Source organism: Phoca vitulina, unplaced genomic scaffold (genome assembly GCF_004348235.1).
Source record: "Phoca vitulina isolate PV1807 unplaced genomic scaffold, GSC_HSeal_1.0 scaffold3, whole genome shotgun sequence".
Lineage (NCBI taxonomy): Eukaryota > Metazoa > Chordata > Mammalia > Carnivora > Phocidae > Phoca > Phoca vitulina.
The window spans coordinates 28,439,420-28,457,174 of NW_022589706.1; the positions used below are offsets into that span (position 1 = coordinate 28,439,420).

The window sequence follows — 17,755 nt, forward strand, 5'->3', positions numbered from 1 at the left end:
TTTCTTCTTCTACTTAGTGCCCTGTAAATTCTGGGACCATTGTATTATTGGTCTCTTCTTTATAGAGTTGGGAGCTGAGTGATTGGGTATAAAGATAAGCAGGTCCCTGGGAAAACACCTAGAGGTTGTTTTTAGAATGAATTTTTAAACATATTTTCCATCTCTGTTGAAATTCTCATTTTGTTCATGCGTTGTTCTTTTAGAATGAATTGGGGTGGAGTTTGCTTTTAGTCATTAACATCTTTGCCCTAAAGGCAGAATTGCCCCCCCCCCGAAAGTACTGATTTCACTTGGATTGTGTTAACATTGGTAGGTTAGCATCAACTGTTAACTATTTAAAAAAAAAAAAAAATTGTAAGTGACCCAAACGAATGAACTGAGTTAGTCAAAAGCAATCAAAGATCACCAGGGATGATTACCTTCCAAGCAGCGGCCGAAGTAGCCAGCACCAAGTGTTCAGAGCACCTGTCACCAGGGGCTGTTTTGAGTGTCATGAGGAATCAAAGAGACATAGGTAGAGAGTCTCTACCCATGAGAAGGCATCACCCAGGGGCCGTCAAATGCCAAGTGGCTGAACGACAAGGAAGAGGGACAGTGTTAGCGTGGGGAGCACACTGGGTTGGGGCAGGTGGCCTGGATTCTGTCTCTGGCCCCTCGCTGCTAGAGGCAAGCCACTCACATCTCTAGAACCTCAGTTTCCTCATATGAAAACGAGGTATTCAACTCAATTTCAGAAGGACCTGCAGCCTCTGAGACACCAGAGCAGATGGTTTGCTGAAAGTGGGCCCGAGGGTTTGCAGCAGGAACTGTGTCATTTGACGGGTGAGTCAGACTGGGGGCATTGGGAAAATAATGTCTTCTCAATCAACACCAGGGCATAGGCAATTAGGAAACACACTTAGCTGATGGCTTGAGTGTCTGTTCCATTTAGAGGATAGATTCCTGAAGAGGGACAGGGTGACTCATCAGATGGCTGTAACCTGATGAAATACAACTATCCAATTTCCTTGCTCTGATTCCAGGCAAGCAAATGATCTTAATTTGGTTTTCCAAGGCAGTTTCCCCAGGCAAGAAGAGGAATAAGTTATGGCAATTGGAAATTGACATTCTTTTGTGGGAGCAAAATTAGATCACATGTGAGAAATGACTGTGAAATTAAATAAAGTGGCATTCAAAGGCAAAGAAACAGCATCCTTATTAATATCACCATTAGTTATGAATCATCTTTGTGCTGATTTGGTTAGCCTTTGAACCATTTTTTTTTCTTCTTTTTTTAGAGCTAGTAAACCCTGGGTGCCTTGGTGATTATAGACAGTCTGGATCTGCAAAATCAGAGGCAAAATTTACTAACATTTACATGGTGCTTTTTTTTTTCCAAAGATTTTATTTATTTATTCATGAGAGACAGAGAAAGAGAGTGGCAGAGGCAGAGGCATAAGCAGGCTTCCCGCGGAGCGGGGAGCCTGATGCGGGGCTCGATCCCAGGACCCTGGGATCATGACCCGAGCCCAACACAGACGCTTAACCGACTGAGCCACCCACGCGCCCCTACGTGGTGCTTTTGCATGAAATATCCTAGTAGCTCTGGGAGAGAGAGAATACTATGTTCCTGTTCTCCAGCTCAGGAAGGCTCAGTACTATAGGGCTAGGAAGGGTTCAGGCTTGCAGTTAATCCTAGGTCTTGGGACTCCAAATCCTAATCGCAGTATGGCTGCTTCCGAAGGGAGTGAATGTTCTTCTCCCATCGCCTCCCCCGACGCTCACACACATTACCGCAGGAGATCTGTGCCCGATCTTGAAGGAGTTGAAGCAGAAGGTAATCTGTTCTGGAGATCATGGAATTGCTTCTCTTTCCCTCTTCAAATGGCACTTGAAGTGCATTCATAGAGCCTTTCCAGAGGATGCCCCGTGGCAGAGTCTGCTTGGCTTCCCTTAGTCCTTCGACTCAGGCTCGATCTGCTTGCTGCAGGTGTAGAAAGCGCCTATTTCCTTCTGCAGAGTCTTGGGGGGATGTTGGGCTCCTACCTGGCCTCCTCTGAAAGTTTGGTCTGGATGTTCCTGCTGAAGGTGGCTAGGGTCCCTTGGCTGGGACAGCTTCCCCAGATCAGCACTGCCTGACCTAGCCCACCCAGGCTCCTGCATCTCTGCAGCCAAAGCTGCCCAGCTCAGATTACCAGAGGGGAGGGAGGGCGGGTCTGAATCTCTGGATCTCTGGGCCCTAGGTGCACTGCAAGCCTGAGCTCTCCATCTGCTTTGGCAGAGTGGGATCTTTGGACCCAGACCCTTCCCATTCACAGAGAGAAGGGGAAGACTGCTGCCTGCCTGAGAATTTGTAGAAGCTCAGGAAAAAGATGAACTGGCCCTATTCCTGCATCTCCTTTTGCTGGATTTACTTTGCTGTCTCCAGACTGAGAGGTAAGAGGTTGATGGGTGTGTAACCATCTCAGCTCATTTGGGGCCACTTTTTTGGTGGCAGTGGGCCAGCAAACAGAACAAATGCTCTCACTGCGAGGAAATGTTCATGCCTCTTATTGATGAGCCAGAAAAATAACTCTCATATACCCAAAGCTTGCCCCTAGCTGATGCTGGATCGTGCCCAGTTCTAGTCCTCAGTTTGCTGTTCTTTGCCTTGAAATATACATGACATTGAATGTTGATCCAGGTCCCTCCTTTTGAGCAGCTGTAGAAGCAGCAGATGGAAAATATGCTCAGAAGTTGTTTAATGACCTTTTTGAAGATTATTCCAATGCTCTTCGTCCAGTAGAAGATACAGATAAAGTCCTGAATGTCACCTTGCAAATTACACTTTCTCAGATTAAGGACATGGTGAGTAACATAAAGCGGTGACTCTTTGAAACGGTGCTTAGGATGAAACTAACCGTGCTTTCCAAAGAGGTGTCTTACCTGGAATTTGAGAGGAAATGAGAACAGACAGCAACATGTACAAGCTGGTGGGGGAAGGAAATACCAAGGAAGGAAGCTCTCTACAAAAGTAATTTCACTAGATGTTAACCTAATCCTGGCCATTAAGAGTAACAGCCTTGATCATCCAAACAGAGATGGTGTCATATATCACATGATTCCCTTTCTATGAAATGTCCAAAATAGGCAGAACCCCGGAGACAGAAAGCAGAGTAGTGGTTGCCAGGGGCTGTGGGAAGAATGGGGGAATAGTGGGTGACAAATTGATGGTCATAAGGTTTCGTTTTTGGGTGGACAAAAATGTTCTGGAATTTGATAGTGGTGATGGTTGCACAATATCATGAATATACTGTAAGCCACTGAACCATACACTTTAAAATGGCTAAATGTTGAGTTTTGTGTTATATGAATTTTATTCCTGTTTTTTTAAAAAAGAAAGGTGGTGTTTTAAGATGGCATATCTTATTTAGTGCTTATATGCGTTTAGTTTCACGAAGTTGTGAAACTTGACTTTCTTCTGTACATTGTAGATATTTCCTGAATTTCTCATTCAAGTGAATCGTCAGTTGATCAATTTTCAGAGAAATTTGGGCTGTTGATCAATGCAAAGATCTGATGGCTTAAACACCTGTCCACTTTACATTCAGAACACTAAATCAAGCAGAAAAAAAAATGGCTTTGACAGTCAGTCAAAGGGATAGACTAGAAACGCTCTCATTGATTTAATGAAAGTAGATTTGTACTCTTGGAATTTCTGTTGTAAAGAACAAGTGCTCTAAAGATAGAAGGCATTTGGTTGAAGTGTCTACTCGACAGTTATATCATGGTTACTTGTACAGGATGAAAGAAACCAGATTCTGACTGCCTATTTATGGATCCGCCAAATCTGGCATGACGCGTATCTCACATGGGATCGAGACCAGTATGATGGACTGGACTCCATCAGGATCCCCAGTGACCTGGTATGGAGGCCTGATATTGTCCTATATAATAAGTAAGTACGAGTCAGTCATTTCTCAGGAATGAGCTTGTTGATTCAACAGAATTGAAACATAATGAAAAAGGAATGTTTAAAACATGCTTGAAGTTAAGTACCAATTCATGTGCCTAGGCCCTGGAATGATGATCATAAAATCTTAGATAATAAAATAATAGGTCATAAAAACTTAGAACTACAGTCCCCTCTTGGATGAGAAACTGCATTGTGGGCTGTAATAGTTTCCTAGGGCTATGGTAATAAAGTACCACAAACTGAGGGGCTCAAACAGCAGAAATGTATTCTCTCCCAGTTCTGGAGGCTAGATATCCAAGGTTGGTTCCTTCTGAGGCTGTAAGGGAGAATGTGTTCCATGCCTCTCCTCTAGCTTCTGGTGGTTGCTGGCAGCCTTTGTTGTCCCTGGACTTGTAGAAGCATCACCGTGATCTCTGCCTTCCTCTTCACCTGGCGTTCTTCCTGTGTGTTGTCTGTGTCCATTTTTTCCCTTTTATAAAAATAAAACTCATGTTGTATTAGGGGCTCACCCTACTCCAGTATGACCTTGTCTTAATTAATTACATCCGCAATGACCCTATTCCAAATAAGATTACATTCTGGGGTGCCAGGGGCTAGGATTTCAATATATAAATTTGGGGAGGGGCATAATTCAACCCATAATAGTGGTGCTCCCTTCTCCAAGATCATGTATCAGTAACGATGATACTACAAAGATTAAATCAGAATGGGCCAGCTAGCGGCTAGCCTGTGGATTTTGGACATTGGAGTGGAGGATGAACTAGATCATAAGATCATCAGTTGCCCTTTCTTGGTTTCAGAGCAAGGGGCCTTGAGTAAAGGGTAGAAGGTTTATGTTTCTCAAACTGTAAAGTGCACATGAAGAGCTTTGTTAAAATACAGATTCTGATTCAGTAGGTCTGGGGTAGAGTTTGATGTTCTTCATGTCCACAAGCTCCAGAGGTCAGTGCTGCTGGTTCTTGGACCACACTTTGAGGAGGAACCACATTGCTCTATCACAGTTCAGTTTCAGTTGCTCTACCTGTTGTCAAAGGAGCTTCTCTCTTTTTATTCTGGAACCCAAGGTCCTGTGGGTTGGGAATGGTTCCTCTTTGACTCAGAACAGGGTGAATGAGGGGCAGTTCAGGGGGGCTCTCCTGAGAGCTCAGCCTTCTAGTGGGCATGAGTTTCTTTTCAGGAAGAAACACTGGTGGGTTGCAGCCTGGATTTTAGCCTTGTTCCTTACTCAGAGAGCTCATCCAAGGGTCATGACCAATTGAATCATAGCACTCATCCTGCTGACCATTTTCCACTCTGGGTGGCCAGAGGGCCCTTCTATATTCCTTTCCAAGCAAGATAACATCCCAGGGCTATTGCTTTATTATTCCAGCTCACTCCCCCCTTCTCTCTCTCTCTCTCTCTCTCACACACACACACACACACAAACACACATACACACAGAGAAGGCAAGAGAATGAGCCAGGTTGTCCATTAGCTCCTCTCACTCACAGGGTGCAGATAATCAGAGAATACAGTTGATATAGACCACTAACAGCATTCTATCAGTTCTAACAGTTCTTCCTGGGAAACAAACAGAATGCTGGTTCTCCTCTTCCTCCTGCTTTGGTTGGCTGAAGCAGTGACTAACTCTTACTGACATGCTTCTTTGCAAGCTTGCATGGTCATCTAAGTTAAGCCTGCCCCAGTCCCCGCTTATTCCAGAAACCAGTTGTGTGCTCATGAGCTCACACAGACCTACCGTGGCTTTGGTAAACTCTGTCCCTTTCCCCCCCAGATCATTGGCCTTGAGATGTATGAATTCTCTTCCCTGTCCCTTTTACACACAGAATCTTTTCATCACACCGAGTAATCAACTCTTTTCTGTTCCTCTGGGTTGACTCTTTAGTCTTCTCTTCCCTCCTGTCTCAGATAGTTCTGTTTCGGATCCTTTATTCTGCTTTGCATTCTCTTTCTCAGTAATGTCAGAGTTTTATTACTTAGAGGAAACTCTAAATGTGGCTATGGTTGGATGTCATTTGCATTCCTATAACCAGCTAAAATGAGACTAGAAGAGAGTTATAGGATCAGGCAAAGAAGAGACCTCGGTCATAACCATTTCCCTGACCCTTGTCCTTCTAGCCAAATCCCTGGAACCATAGACTCTTCTGATCCCAGGTATAATATTCTCATTATTTCTCAGAAGGTGGCATAGAACCTTGTAGACCATAAAATGGGCTTTCTGAGTGGCGGTGGGGAGAGGAAAGAGGGCTATGTGGTAGTGATCCAGTCAGGTGTGATAAAGATAGTTTGGATGGGAAGATGCTTCACATCTAGATTCACCACTGGAGCCTGAATCCATGCGGCTGGACTTGCTAAGGTGTGATCAGGATGGTGATGGGTCTGGGAGCTACTTCATGTGAGGGGCAGTTGAATTTGTTGATGCTTAGTTTGGAAGTTAGCCGTTCTTGGGAAGACTTGATGGCAATGTTAGGCAATCAAGGAGAAAATAAAGGAGAGAAAAGAGAGAAATTTGCTCTAGAGGACAAAAACCAAGACAATGAAAAGTTAAAGGGAAGATAAACAATTAAAAAAATAATCATAACGAATAACTTGGGAAATCAATATTCTCAAGAAGTAGTGAGCTCTTTAGCAATATAGTTATTCAAGCAGATACTGGCTCTGTTACCAAATCAGTAAAGGAATAAATAAATCGGGGCTCAAAGTTCTGGTGAGGTTGTTTAGTCTAAGTATATGGCCAATATAATGGTTAGTGCAAGAGGCTGCAAGGATTCCTGACATTAGATTGGGTAGAGACTAGGTTATAGAAATTCTGAATGTGCATTTATTATGAGAGAGTTCTAATGGTTGGGTTTTCATGGGCCATCTTAACACTTGGATTTTAGAGCTAGTGAGGAATTGGGTACTCTATCATATTCAGAAAGATTTGTCTAGAATTTAGCACTAGGGTTTGTTTAAGTCATCTAGTGGTTGAGAAAATGGCAAACCTGTTAGATGAGATTGGATGTAAAGGAGGGAAAGAGTAACAGGTTTGAGGAAAACGATGATGAATCTGGTGTGGGACCTGTTCAGTTTGGGGGACCAAAGGAACATTCACGTGGAGACAACCAATGAAGAGACTGAAAAGGCAATCCTCAAACCTGGAAAGAAGGTTGGGGAAGAGATATCAAAAGCCCTGTGAGCCCTTATAGAAATACTCAAGGAAGGAAAGAAAATGGCTGCAGATAAAGTTGGTGAAACTCTTCACGGCAGACATTCACAGAAGACACTTAAAAGAAATGGTTAAAGGGGTAGAAGGAGAAATGTGAGAGAGAGTTGTGTCATAGAAACCACGGGAAGAAAGGATGTCCAGGAACAACCTATACCGTGAAATGCTTGGGAAGAGTTGAATAGGATAGGGACCTAGAACAGGTTTTTAGATCTGTGTGTTTGCAAGTTATGAATGACCTTTGAAAGAGCATATGTTGGGAAGAAGCCAAATTGCAAGAATAAAAGCAAAATGGGGAATTGACAGCAGCGTGTATCATTTCCAGTGTGTGGAAAGAGAGGTGGGATGTGGGAAGTGCCTTAGAGGAAGGGAAGTTGGTAGGAGAGACTGGGGAACAGCATTGGGAAGGGTCTTGATGAGCCAGAGAGAGTAAGAGAAACCAAGAGATGCAAAATCCTGAAGGAGACGTGGGAGGAAAGGAATCACAGTACCGAGAGGGAAATTCGCCTTGGAAAGAAAGAGGGGGACTTCTTTTTGATATGGAATTGTCCAAATAGATTCTCTCTGATCCTGAGATCTCTCCTCTTACACCAAAGAAGGTAGGATGGGTGAGTGATATTCTCAGTTCATCATAGTGCTCACTTCTCATTCAGGTAACTATATACATTTCTCATCGTTACAGAGGTTAGGTTCAGGGATTTTCAAAAAACTTCATCTTGTTACTTCATCTTTGTCACAAAGACCCTCATTAAAGATCCTTCTTTTTAAACCCTCACTAAAGACCCTCATTAAAAAGTGAGCACCACACGTTAACTGTAATGGTCTGATTTGGTCCACTTCAATCAGACCATTACAGTTAATGTTGTGGCGCCCAATTTTTAATAAGTGGGAAAAAATAATTTAAAAACATGCCAGTTCTTTGATCCAGCACATCTTCTCCTGGCAGTTTAATCTAAGGAAAGAGTCAGTGGATAAATGCAAAGATTTGACTAAAGCATTGCTTGTAAGTGCAAAACCTGGAAATGACAATGTTGAACATCGATGGATTGGTTAAATAAGTATGGCATATCTATATAATGGAATATAAAGGAAAACTATTAGCCATGAAAATAATGTTGCAGGAGAATATGAATGAATAACCACATTTTAAATTTTGTATCATCTTTTTTGGGGGGGGTAAATTAACTTTTTTTATTTTGGGATAATTTTAGATTTCCAGAAAAGTTGCAAAGATGGTACAGAGAGTTCCCATATACCCTTCACCTAGCTTCCCCTAATGTTACATCTAGTGTTACATCAAAATAACATAGTACATTTGTCAAAACGAATACAATATTATTAATTAAACTATAGACTTTATTTGGATTTTGTCAGTTTTTGCACTAATGTACATTTTCTTCCAGAATCCAATCCAGGATACCTTACACATTACATTTAGCCATAATACATTTTATAGGGAAAAAATTATAAGGAAGACTGGGCAATATGCATTAAATGTTAATAAGAACTTAGCAGTTAGGGTTGTAAGCATTGGAAACTGACTTTGGCTACCTTCTGAAAAAAAGGAGTTTGTTGAAAGGGTATGGTACAGCTTACTGAATTAAAGGGAAAAATAATCAATGACCAGTTCTTAGAAAGGACAGACTGGATAGACTGGGAGTGCTCTAGAGTTTGAGACAGCAGGGACTACTGAGCTGGTTTATTTATTTGTTTTATAGGGAGGCATCACCAGAGTGACTGTTTTTGGTCTTTGGGTCACTTGATTAAGATCTAAACTCCAGGGAGAGTGGATCAGTTGGATCTAGCACAGGTCATATGGCCAGCCCCTGGCCAGGGGGGGCTGGGGCACCTTGATCAACATTTCATCTGCCTTGCAATGGTGGTGGAGAAAGTCATCCTCTAAAGGAAAATAGAAATTCTGTACCCAGGCATAAATGTTGATAAAGCAAAAAGAAAATATATCTAGAATAAATTATCTCTTAGTTTTGGGTCAGTGAATTTTTTTTAAAGATTTTATTTATTTGAGAGAGAGGGAGTGAGCGGGAGGGAGAGGGAGAGAGAATCTGAAGCAGACTCCACACTGAGTGCAGAGCCCACCGTGGGGCTGGACCCCAAGACCTCAAGATCATGACCTGAGCTGAAACCAAGAGTTGGATGCTTAACCGACTGAGCCACCCAGGTACCCCTGGGTAAATGAACTTTTGTCTGCGTTTTTCAAATAAACATGTACAACTCTTCCAACAGCAACAAAAGGCTATTTTAATATTCTTGTGCCCAAAGTTAACAAAATCAGGTAAGTAGAGCCTCCCTGTTAGATTTTAGCCTCCACATATTTACTTTTTATCTAGATGTTTGAATCATTATACCTGGACTAAGAGAGTGGCTTTAGAAATGAAGAGGAAGGGGCATGGAGCAGAGATGCTTTAAAGGAAGAATCCAAGAGAAGTTGGCCCTGAATAGTTACGGGAGATGGAGGAGAGGGGCAAATTGGAGTTAATTCTGACTTTCAGCCGGGGTGACAGGGAGAATGGTGATCCATTGCCAGAGACACCGAAAGGATGTGCACAGGTCAGTGAGCTGTCCAGAGTAAGGAAGTTGATGAGTTGTCTTGACAAGCAGCTTTCATTCTCCTCCTCTGACCTCCAGGGCTGATGATGAATCTTCTGAGCCTGTGAACACCAATGTGGTCCTGCGCTATGATGGGCTGATCACCTGGGATGCACCAGCCATCACCAAAAGCTCCTGTGTGGTGGATGTCACCTATTTCCCTTTTGATAACCAGCAGTGCAACCTGACCTTTGGTTCCTGGACCTACAATGGCAACCAGGTGGACATAGTCAATGCCCTAGACAGTGGCGACCTCTCCGACTTCATCGAAGATGTGGAGTGGGAGGTCCATGGCATGCCCGCTGTGAAGAATGTGATCTCCTACGGTTGCTGTTCTGAGCCTTACCCAGATGTGACATTCACTCTCCTTCTGAAGAGGAGGTCCTCCTTCTATATCGTCAACCTCCTCATCCCATGCGTCCTCATCTCTTTTCTGGCCCCCTTGAGTTTTTATCTCCCAGCAGCATCTGGGGAAAAGGTCTCCTTGGGAGTGACCATCCTGTTGGCCATGACTGTATTTCAGCTCATGGTGGCAGAGATCATGCCGGCCTCAGAAAATGTCCCACTGATAGGTGAGCTCACGGGCCTTACACTTTGAGCCTAGCTTTGTAGTGAGTGGGATTGTATCTGTTCCTTTAAAGTCAGAACCATCAGGTCAATTTCAGACTCAACACAAGCTGTCACATGCTTCATTTAGTGTCTTCAGTTGGCATCTTTGAATACAGAGATGTCTGTTCTCCAGAACCGGTCTTACGGTCTCTGGGCTTACGCGAAAGGGGAAGGAGAGGCAATATAGTTTAGAGCAGTGGTTCTCAAAGCGTGATCCCTGGACCCCCAGTGCAGCATTGTTTTGGAAAGGCAGATTCTCAGAGCCCACCCCAGACCTACTGAATTAGAAACTTTGGGGCGAGTCCTGGCCAATCTGTTTTAACAAGACTTCTGGGTGATTTTGATGCACTTTCTGTCCACTGGCTTAGAAGTTAAGGCCCTGATTTTGAAGTTAAAGAAATCTGCATTTGAACTCGGATTTCACCACTCATTTCTTAACGATCGATCTTAGGCAAGTTACTTAGTCTTTTAGTTTCTGCTTCATGCCCTGGAAAGGGTGTGTAATTGCTACTCATTGTGTGGTTCTTAGTGTAGAAGCTGGTGTATGGTAAGTGTGCCCTAAGTAGTGACTATTATTGTCTTTTCACAGCACACGGGATCTCTTCTTGGGAAAGAGCGGCAAACAGGATAGAAATGGTTGACTGGATTTTTCAACCCATCGTCTACCCTTAATAGAATAATCTTTAACCTTTATTGGATATAGTAGATGTGGGAGAGCTTATTAAAATGCAGGTTTCTATACCCAAAGAGTGTGATTTAGCAATCTGGGCAAGAGTTGGGAATCTGAGGTGATTTTAGGTTGGACCATATATTCAAAAGTCTGCACTTATAAAATGTCCTTGTACAGGGTAGACTTAGAGACAGAGACTATGACCCCTTCCCACCCCCCATCCTTTCCCTACCTCATGTTTTTAAAGGATCTTATTTATTTGTTTGAGAGAGAGAGTGAGCACAAGTGGGCGGAGGGGCAGAGAGAGAGGGAGAAGCAGACTCCCCTCTGAGCAGGGAGCCCGATGCGGGGCTCGATCCCAGGACTCTGGGGTCATGACCTGAGCTGAAGGCAGATTAACAGACTGAGCCCCCCTCCCCCGTGCCCTTCCCTACCTCATTTTGAGACCTCTCCTAATACATTCCGTACCTGCACCGTGCTACCAAGGATCTACTCAGCTCCAACACCTCTGTGTCCGTGACTTGCTCTTGTAATAGACACTTACCAGAATCAGAAGCTAGACCTAATTTCTAGTTCCTTAAAATAAACAACGAGGAGGAATTTTAGAACACGCAGAGACTTAGAGACCAATATGAAAGGGATATTGTGCTGCTCTTTTATCCTCTACTGAATCCAGTATTACCTGATATTCAGATGTTACTACACTGGTTTCCCTGTTTGGAGATTTCTTCCTTGTTATGTCTCTCCAAGCAAAAAAACACAGACACACCAACACATGGACACAAATACACACACACACACACAAACACACTTTTTTGAGAAATAGACACAGGAAGTTCTCTCCACCCCTCCCCCCACACCACTAATAAAGAGGAAGGGTGTATTGGCATTTTGATTACCTCTCCTGAGACAGAAATGATTGACAGTGATGATCTGTAATCATAATCCTATTTGAGGCAAGACAATTGGCAGATCTCTCTCTCTTCTCTAGCAGTGACTTTCAACAGCAAGCTGGCTAAAGTTCTAAAGAGACATGTCCTGGGACGTGTCTCAGGAATTTTGCAAACATTACTTATTCTGTTTCTGTGATAATATAAGTTGTATCTTTTTAGAAAGGGTGCACACAGAGCAGTCTGTTAACAATAACAATTTGTTATTTGCAGCACCTATGAAATGCACTTCCACATAAAAATGTGTTTAAGTGTTCTGGGTAAATGTAGGATTTGATCTAAGCTTCTGGCCCATAATCTCTACCATATTAAGACAGGTCCCATTTATTCTTAGTTTACTTTGAGCTTTTAACAAATAAGTGGATGACGAACATTATCAAATGCATTGTTTTCATCTGTTAAGATTATCATCTGAGTTTTCTCTTTTACCTCATTAATATAGTGAAATAGGTTTTCTGATGTAGAGGTAAACCCTCCTTTATCATGATGAATTATCATTTTAAAACACCACTGGATTTAGTTAGCTAGTAATTTTTATAGGACTTTCTCAAATACTTCTATAAGTAAAATGGCCTGAATACTTCCTTTCTTGTTACTTTGGAATCAAGGCTAAATTGACTTGTAAAGTAAGCTAGGCAGCTTTCTCTCTTTTTCTACTTCTGGAACAACTTGACTTGCATGATATGAGTTATCTGTCTTTTAAAAGTTTGGTAAAACTCACCTATAAAACCAACTCTGGAGCTTTTCTATTCCAATGTTCTTTCTTCTTACATTAAATTTGATGTCTTATGAATTTCTAGAAATTTCATCTAGATTTTCAAATATGTTATCATACAGCTAAATATTATTTTATTGCATTCTAAATTTCTATTCTGTTATTTCTTCTTTTACATTCTCCCTCCCTCTCTACCCGCCCCCCCCACCTTGCCTCTATTCTGTGAGTGGCTTTATCAAAGGTTTATCAATCTTATTCCTTTTTTCAAATAGCTTTTGCTTTTGTTCATCTTTTTGGTTTTTTGTTCTATATTTTAGAAATCTGTGCCCTTACCTTTATTATTTCTTTCCTTAATCTTCCTTTTTCATGAATATTGTTTTATGCAGTCACATGTTAAAGACTAATAGTGACACAGTGGCTTCTTCCTTACCCAACAGTAATGAGGTCTGAAGACAATTCTGAGAGTTGCCCAAGATTGTTGTTTATTGGAAGTGGAATTTTTTCACATCATGATCTCAGCAAACATTTAGAAACCTTTCACTCAGTGAAGGGACAGTGCTGAGAACTTTACATGTACCATCGCAATTAAGCCTCACCCTATTCCATGAATTAGATCTGATTATTATACTCATTTTACAGAGAAAGAAGCTGAGGTTCAGCAGGATGATCTAACTTGCTCCAGGCCCCCAGTCTAGTGAGTGACAGACCTGGGATTTGAATCTAGGAAGTTTGATTCAGAAGCTTATACTGGGAACCATTAGTGTATGCAGCTTCCTTAGAAAAGGTGTTTGTGTATATTTGAGCCAAACATGAGGCCAGTTTTAAGCTAATTTGGTTGTGGTTATTTTCCAGGCAAATACTACATAGCCACAATGGCCTTGATCACAGCCTCCACCGCCTTGACCATTATGGTGATGAACATCCACTTTTGTGGGACTGAGGCCCGGCCGGTGCCACACTGGGCCAGGGTCGTCATCCTGAAATACATGTCCAGGGTCTTGTGTGTCTATGACGTGGGTGAGAGCTGCCTTAGCCCCCGCCACGACAGGCAGCAAACCCACCTCACAAAGGCTTATGGCAAACTTCCAGAGCCAAATCTGCAAACAGACAGAAACAAAGGCCTTCCCAGAAGGAAGGAAATAAACAAACTGGTAAAGAATGACTTGGGGTGCCATGGTGAGAACCCACAAGATGCTGACAGTTACTGTGCACAGTACAAGGGGCTGACGAGGAATATCGAGTACATTGCCAAGTGCCTCAAAGACCACAAGGCCACCAATTCCAAGGGGAGCGAGTGGAAGAAGGTTGCAAAGGTCATAGACCGATTCTTCATGTGGGTTTTTTTCATTATGGTGTTCGTGATGACTGTTTTGATCATCGCAAGAGCAGATTAGTGGGCATTTGGTGTGTAGAGACAAATCAGTAAAATTCCCTGTGATCTACTCTAATATTTTTCCAAGTCAGATTTACACACACACACACACACACACACACACACATGCAAACACATACATATAATTTATATATATAAATAAATATATATCTAAGATTTAGGGGTTATGGTGTGTTTACTTTCTTTTTTTTATTTTTAAAGTAGGCTCCACACCCAGCATGGAGCCCACCATTGGCCTGAACTCACGATCCCAAGATCAAGACTGGAGCTGAGGTCAAGAGTTGGCCACCCAACCGACTGAGCCACCCAGGTGTCCCTGTTGGGCTCACTTTTTATTTTTAATTTCAAATCAATATTATAGCTACCTGTTAAATTTAGCAGGAAAAAAATTGTAAAGCAAGAGGTCCAAAATTTCAAGGGTAGGAAGATGAAGGAAATAAAAAAGGATCCCTTTGATAGCCTACCAGAGTGGTAGGTGGCTGGCCTCTAGATCACACAATTATTTTCCCTTTTAACATGGCAGATAACACAGTACCTTACATTACTGTTTAAAATTTAAAGCAAAACAAAACAAAGCTCATTTTCCCCTTCCCCCTTATTTTTAAAAAGATTTTATTTATTTATTTGAGAGAGAGAGAGCACACACAAGCATGTGGGGGGGGGGGAGAGGGAAAGACTCTCAAGCAGATTCCCTGCTGAGCACGAGCCCCATCTCACAACCCTGAGATCACGACCTGAGCTGAAACCTAGTGGTTGCCTAACCGACTGAGCCACCCAGGTGCCGCAGCCCCCCTCTGCCACTTAGCCCCTATTAAAACATGCTTTTAAAAAAAGAAAATAGTCATGGATTCCTTAGTGCGATTTTAGTTGCAATGTTACCTTTCTCAGGACTGGTGCATTTCAAGTCATTTCTCAAATGATGGAATAAAAAGTTTTGTCCCATATAAACAAAGTCTAAGAATCAGCAACTTAATGGGGAAGAGAACTTTCTTCATGATGATGATGTCATATGTAGTGGTTACATTTTATATAAACCCTAAAGATGAAGTTGTTCCTGCATTTAGTCTTTGACTTAAACAAGATAATCAGCAAACTGGGCTCATTCATTTGTTCATTCAATTATTCACCAAGCATTTTTTGAGTTTGTCCTACATATAATAAAGCTACATGATTCACATCTGCACTCGGTGTCATAGCAAATTTTATACACAAGTCTGATCCTTTTTGATCTTCACAATAATTCTGTGAGCCAACCAGACAGGTACTTCTAGTCCTTTTTCTCAGAGAAGGAAACTGTGACAGAGGAAAGTGGATGGAAGTGACCTACCTCCTCAACATTCAATGAGGTGGTGAGTGGAGCTGGGATTCAGACCCTCATCACTGTGACTCTGAGTTTGGGCCAGGTCTGCTAAAGTCACACTGCTTTTGAGCATGATAGATCATGATTTAAGATAGGAGAGTCTGAGGGATTCTCATTCTGAATTCTGAATTTCTGTCCTAAATAACTTCCTATGCTTCTCCACTTTTTTCCTAGTTTCAATCAAATGTGTCATCACATTCTTCCCACTCTCACCTTGATGACAATGATCCAAGTACTGATAAGGTCATGATCCCAGGGTCTTGCTCAGTGGGGAGTCTGCTTGTCCCTCTCTCTCTGCCCCTCCCCCCACTGGTGCTCTCTCTCTCTCTCTCTCTCTCTCTCTTTAAATGAATAAAATCTTTAGAAAAAAAAAAACAAGACTGTGGTGGCAATTAGAAGACTGTAGAGAAAGGAGAGAAAAGGCAGAGAGATCTGTTGGCAAGTTTTTTTTACCATTTCAAGGAAGTGATAATGAAGACATGACCCAAGATGGTGGGGGTAAGTAAATGAGTCATTTATGACCTAAAACAAAATATTTATGGCCTAAATAGACAGAACATGGTGACAGGGTGGATGTGGGATCAGAGAGAGAGTGGCATTGGGAATGATTCTGAGCTTTCTATCCCAGAAAACTGAAGCAAAGAGTAAAGGAGGACTGGGTTTTGGAGGAGAGAATTCTGTTTAGGACATCTTGTATTGGAAATGCCTGTAGGACACGCTGGTGGAGATGTCTAAGAAGTAGTGAACATGCGTTTGGAAATTTGGTGAAAAGTGAAAGCTTAACAAAAGATTTTACACTCTGGGTTAATTGTTAAAATATTTATTAAGTGATTTCAGTAGGTAAGACACAGTGCTACAAACTGAGAGACTGAAATGAAGAGAAACACATTCTTTGCCAGAATTCCAGATGATTATAATCATTATGTGGCATTAAAGCATTTACCTTATTATACTGTCATTTCTTTGTTCATGCGTCTGCGTCCCCAAGTATACCAAGATCCTCTCTGGGCCTCACGCCCAGAAGTTCTGTCATTTTCTCTTTTTATCCTTTGGGATAAGGATATTCTCTTTGTATGCAATAAAGGGCCTAGTGTGGGGTCATCAGCCATGAAGCGATTGTTAGTGGATGAGTGAGTGAAAGGAAGAGCTGTAAGAGGGTCCGACCAAGTGCTTTAGAAACACAGGCTGTGAAGGGGCTCCTACCCTAGACAATACACCAAAAACAGATCCCAGATGAATGAAAGACTTAGAGGTAAAAACAAACAAAAATGAAAGGTTTGTAAGAGAATCTAGGAGACTTTCCAAATAAAATTTCCACTTTAAAACATTTTATTTTATTTTATTTTACTTTATTTTATTTTTTTTAAAGATTTTATTTATTTTTTGACAGAGAGAGAGTCAGCAAAAGAGGGAACACAAGCAGGGGGAGTGGGAGAGGGAGAAGCAGGCTTATGCCAAGCAGGGAGCCCGATGGTGGGACTCGATCCCAGGACCCCAGGATCATGACCTGAGCCGAAGGTAGACGCCCAACTGACTGAGCCACCCAGGCGCCCCACCACTTTAATACATTTTCAAATGTGGTGACTACACGGAAGTGGAGTCCAGGGCTCACTGAAGAAGAGGAATAAAAGGAACTGATTTGGATTGAGTGGTCAGTTTGCTGAGGAAGTGGCATTTAAAATGAAATCTGAGGATGAGAAGGAGTTAGCTGGATAAGAGTTGGGGAAAGTGCCAGGTCACAGGCAGTGGAAAAGTCAGAATTCAGGCTCAAGGGCAGAACAGGGCTTATTATTATTTGAGAAAGTGACAGGAGGCCAGTGAGGCAGAACCATACAATCAAATCAGCAACCCACAAGAGAGCAAGGGAGGAGATTGACAAGGTGAGGAGGCTGGTTCCTATAGAGCCTTGCAAAGTTTAAAAAAACACCAATGTCTTTGTTTATTGTGCAACTGCCTTGGTGTACTGAGATGTGTACCTGGGTTTATTAAGGACCTGACCTTTGTTCTTTCTCCTATAGTCTCCGTGTCTACTTTTCCATGAGCTCATGGCTCAGACCAACACTTGCCAACACAGCCATGGGCAAACCTGGCAAATGGGCTGTGTTGGTCTAACTGGAAACACAGGTTCTAGAACGTCTTAGGAAATAGTGGTGAGGCCACCAATAATGTCATCAACTCCAGAGGCTAGCATAAGAGCTCTCTGCCCATTTCTTCCTTCCTATCAGATCAGTCCATTGAAATAGGCCTGGCTGTTGAAACTTCATGAGCTTGTCAATATAGCCAAACCTCTCTAGCCCTAACAAAATAAGCCC

General features: G+C 42.3%; 1 protein-coding gene across 1 annotated transcript; it reads left to right on the forward strand.

The window, feature by feature from the left end:
• The first annotated feature begins 769 nt into the window (after nt 1-769).
• CHRNA9 (cholinergic receptor nicotinic alpha 9 subunit) lies at nt 770-14,084 on the forward strand. The gene is made up of 6 exons (XM_032397744.1): nt 770-822; nt 2,298-2,415; nt 2,681-2,826; nt 3,762-3,916; nt 9,786-10,318; nt 13,543-14,084. The coding sequence occupies exons 2-6, from the start codon at nt 2,352-2,354 to the stop codon at nt 14,082-14,084; spliced, it is 1,440 nt and encodes a 479-aa protein (XP_032253635.1). The 5' UTR covers nt 770-822; nt 2,298-2,351.
• Nucleotides 14,085-17,755: the final 3,671 nt, after the last annotated feature.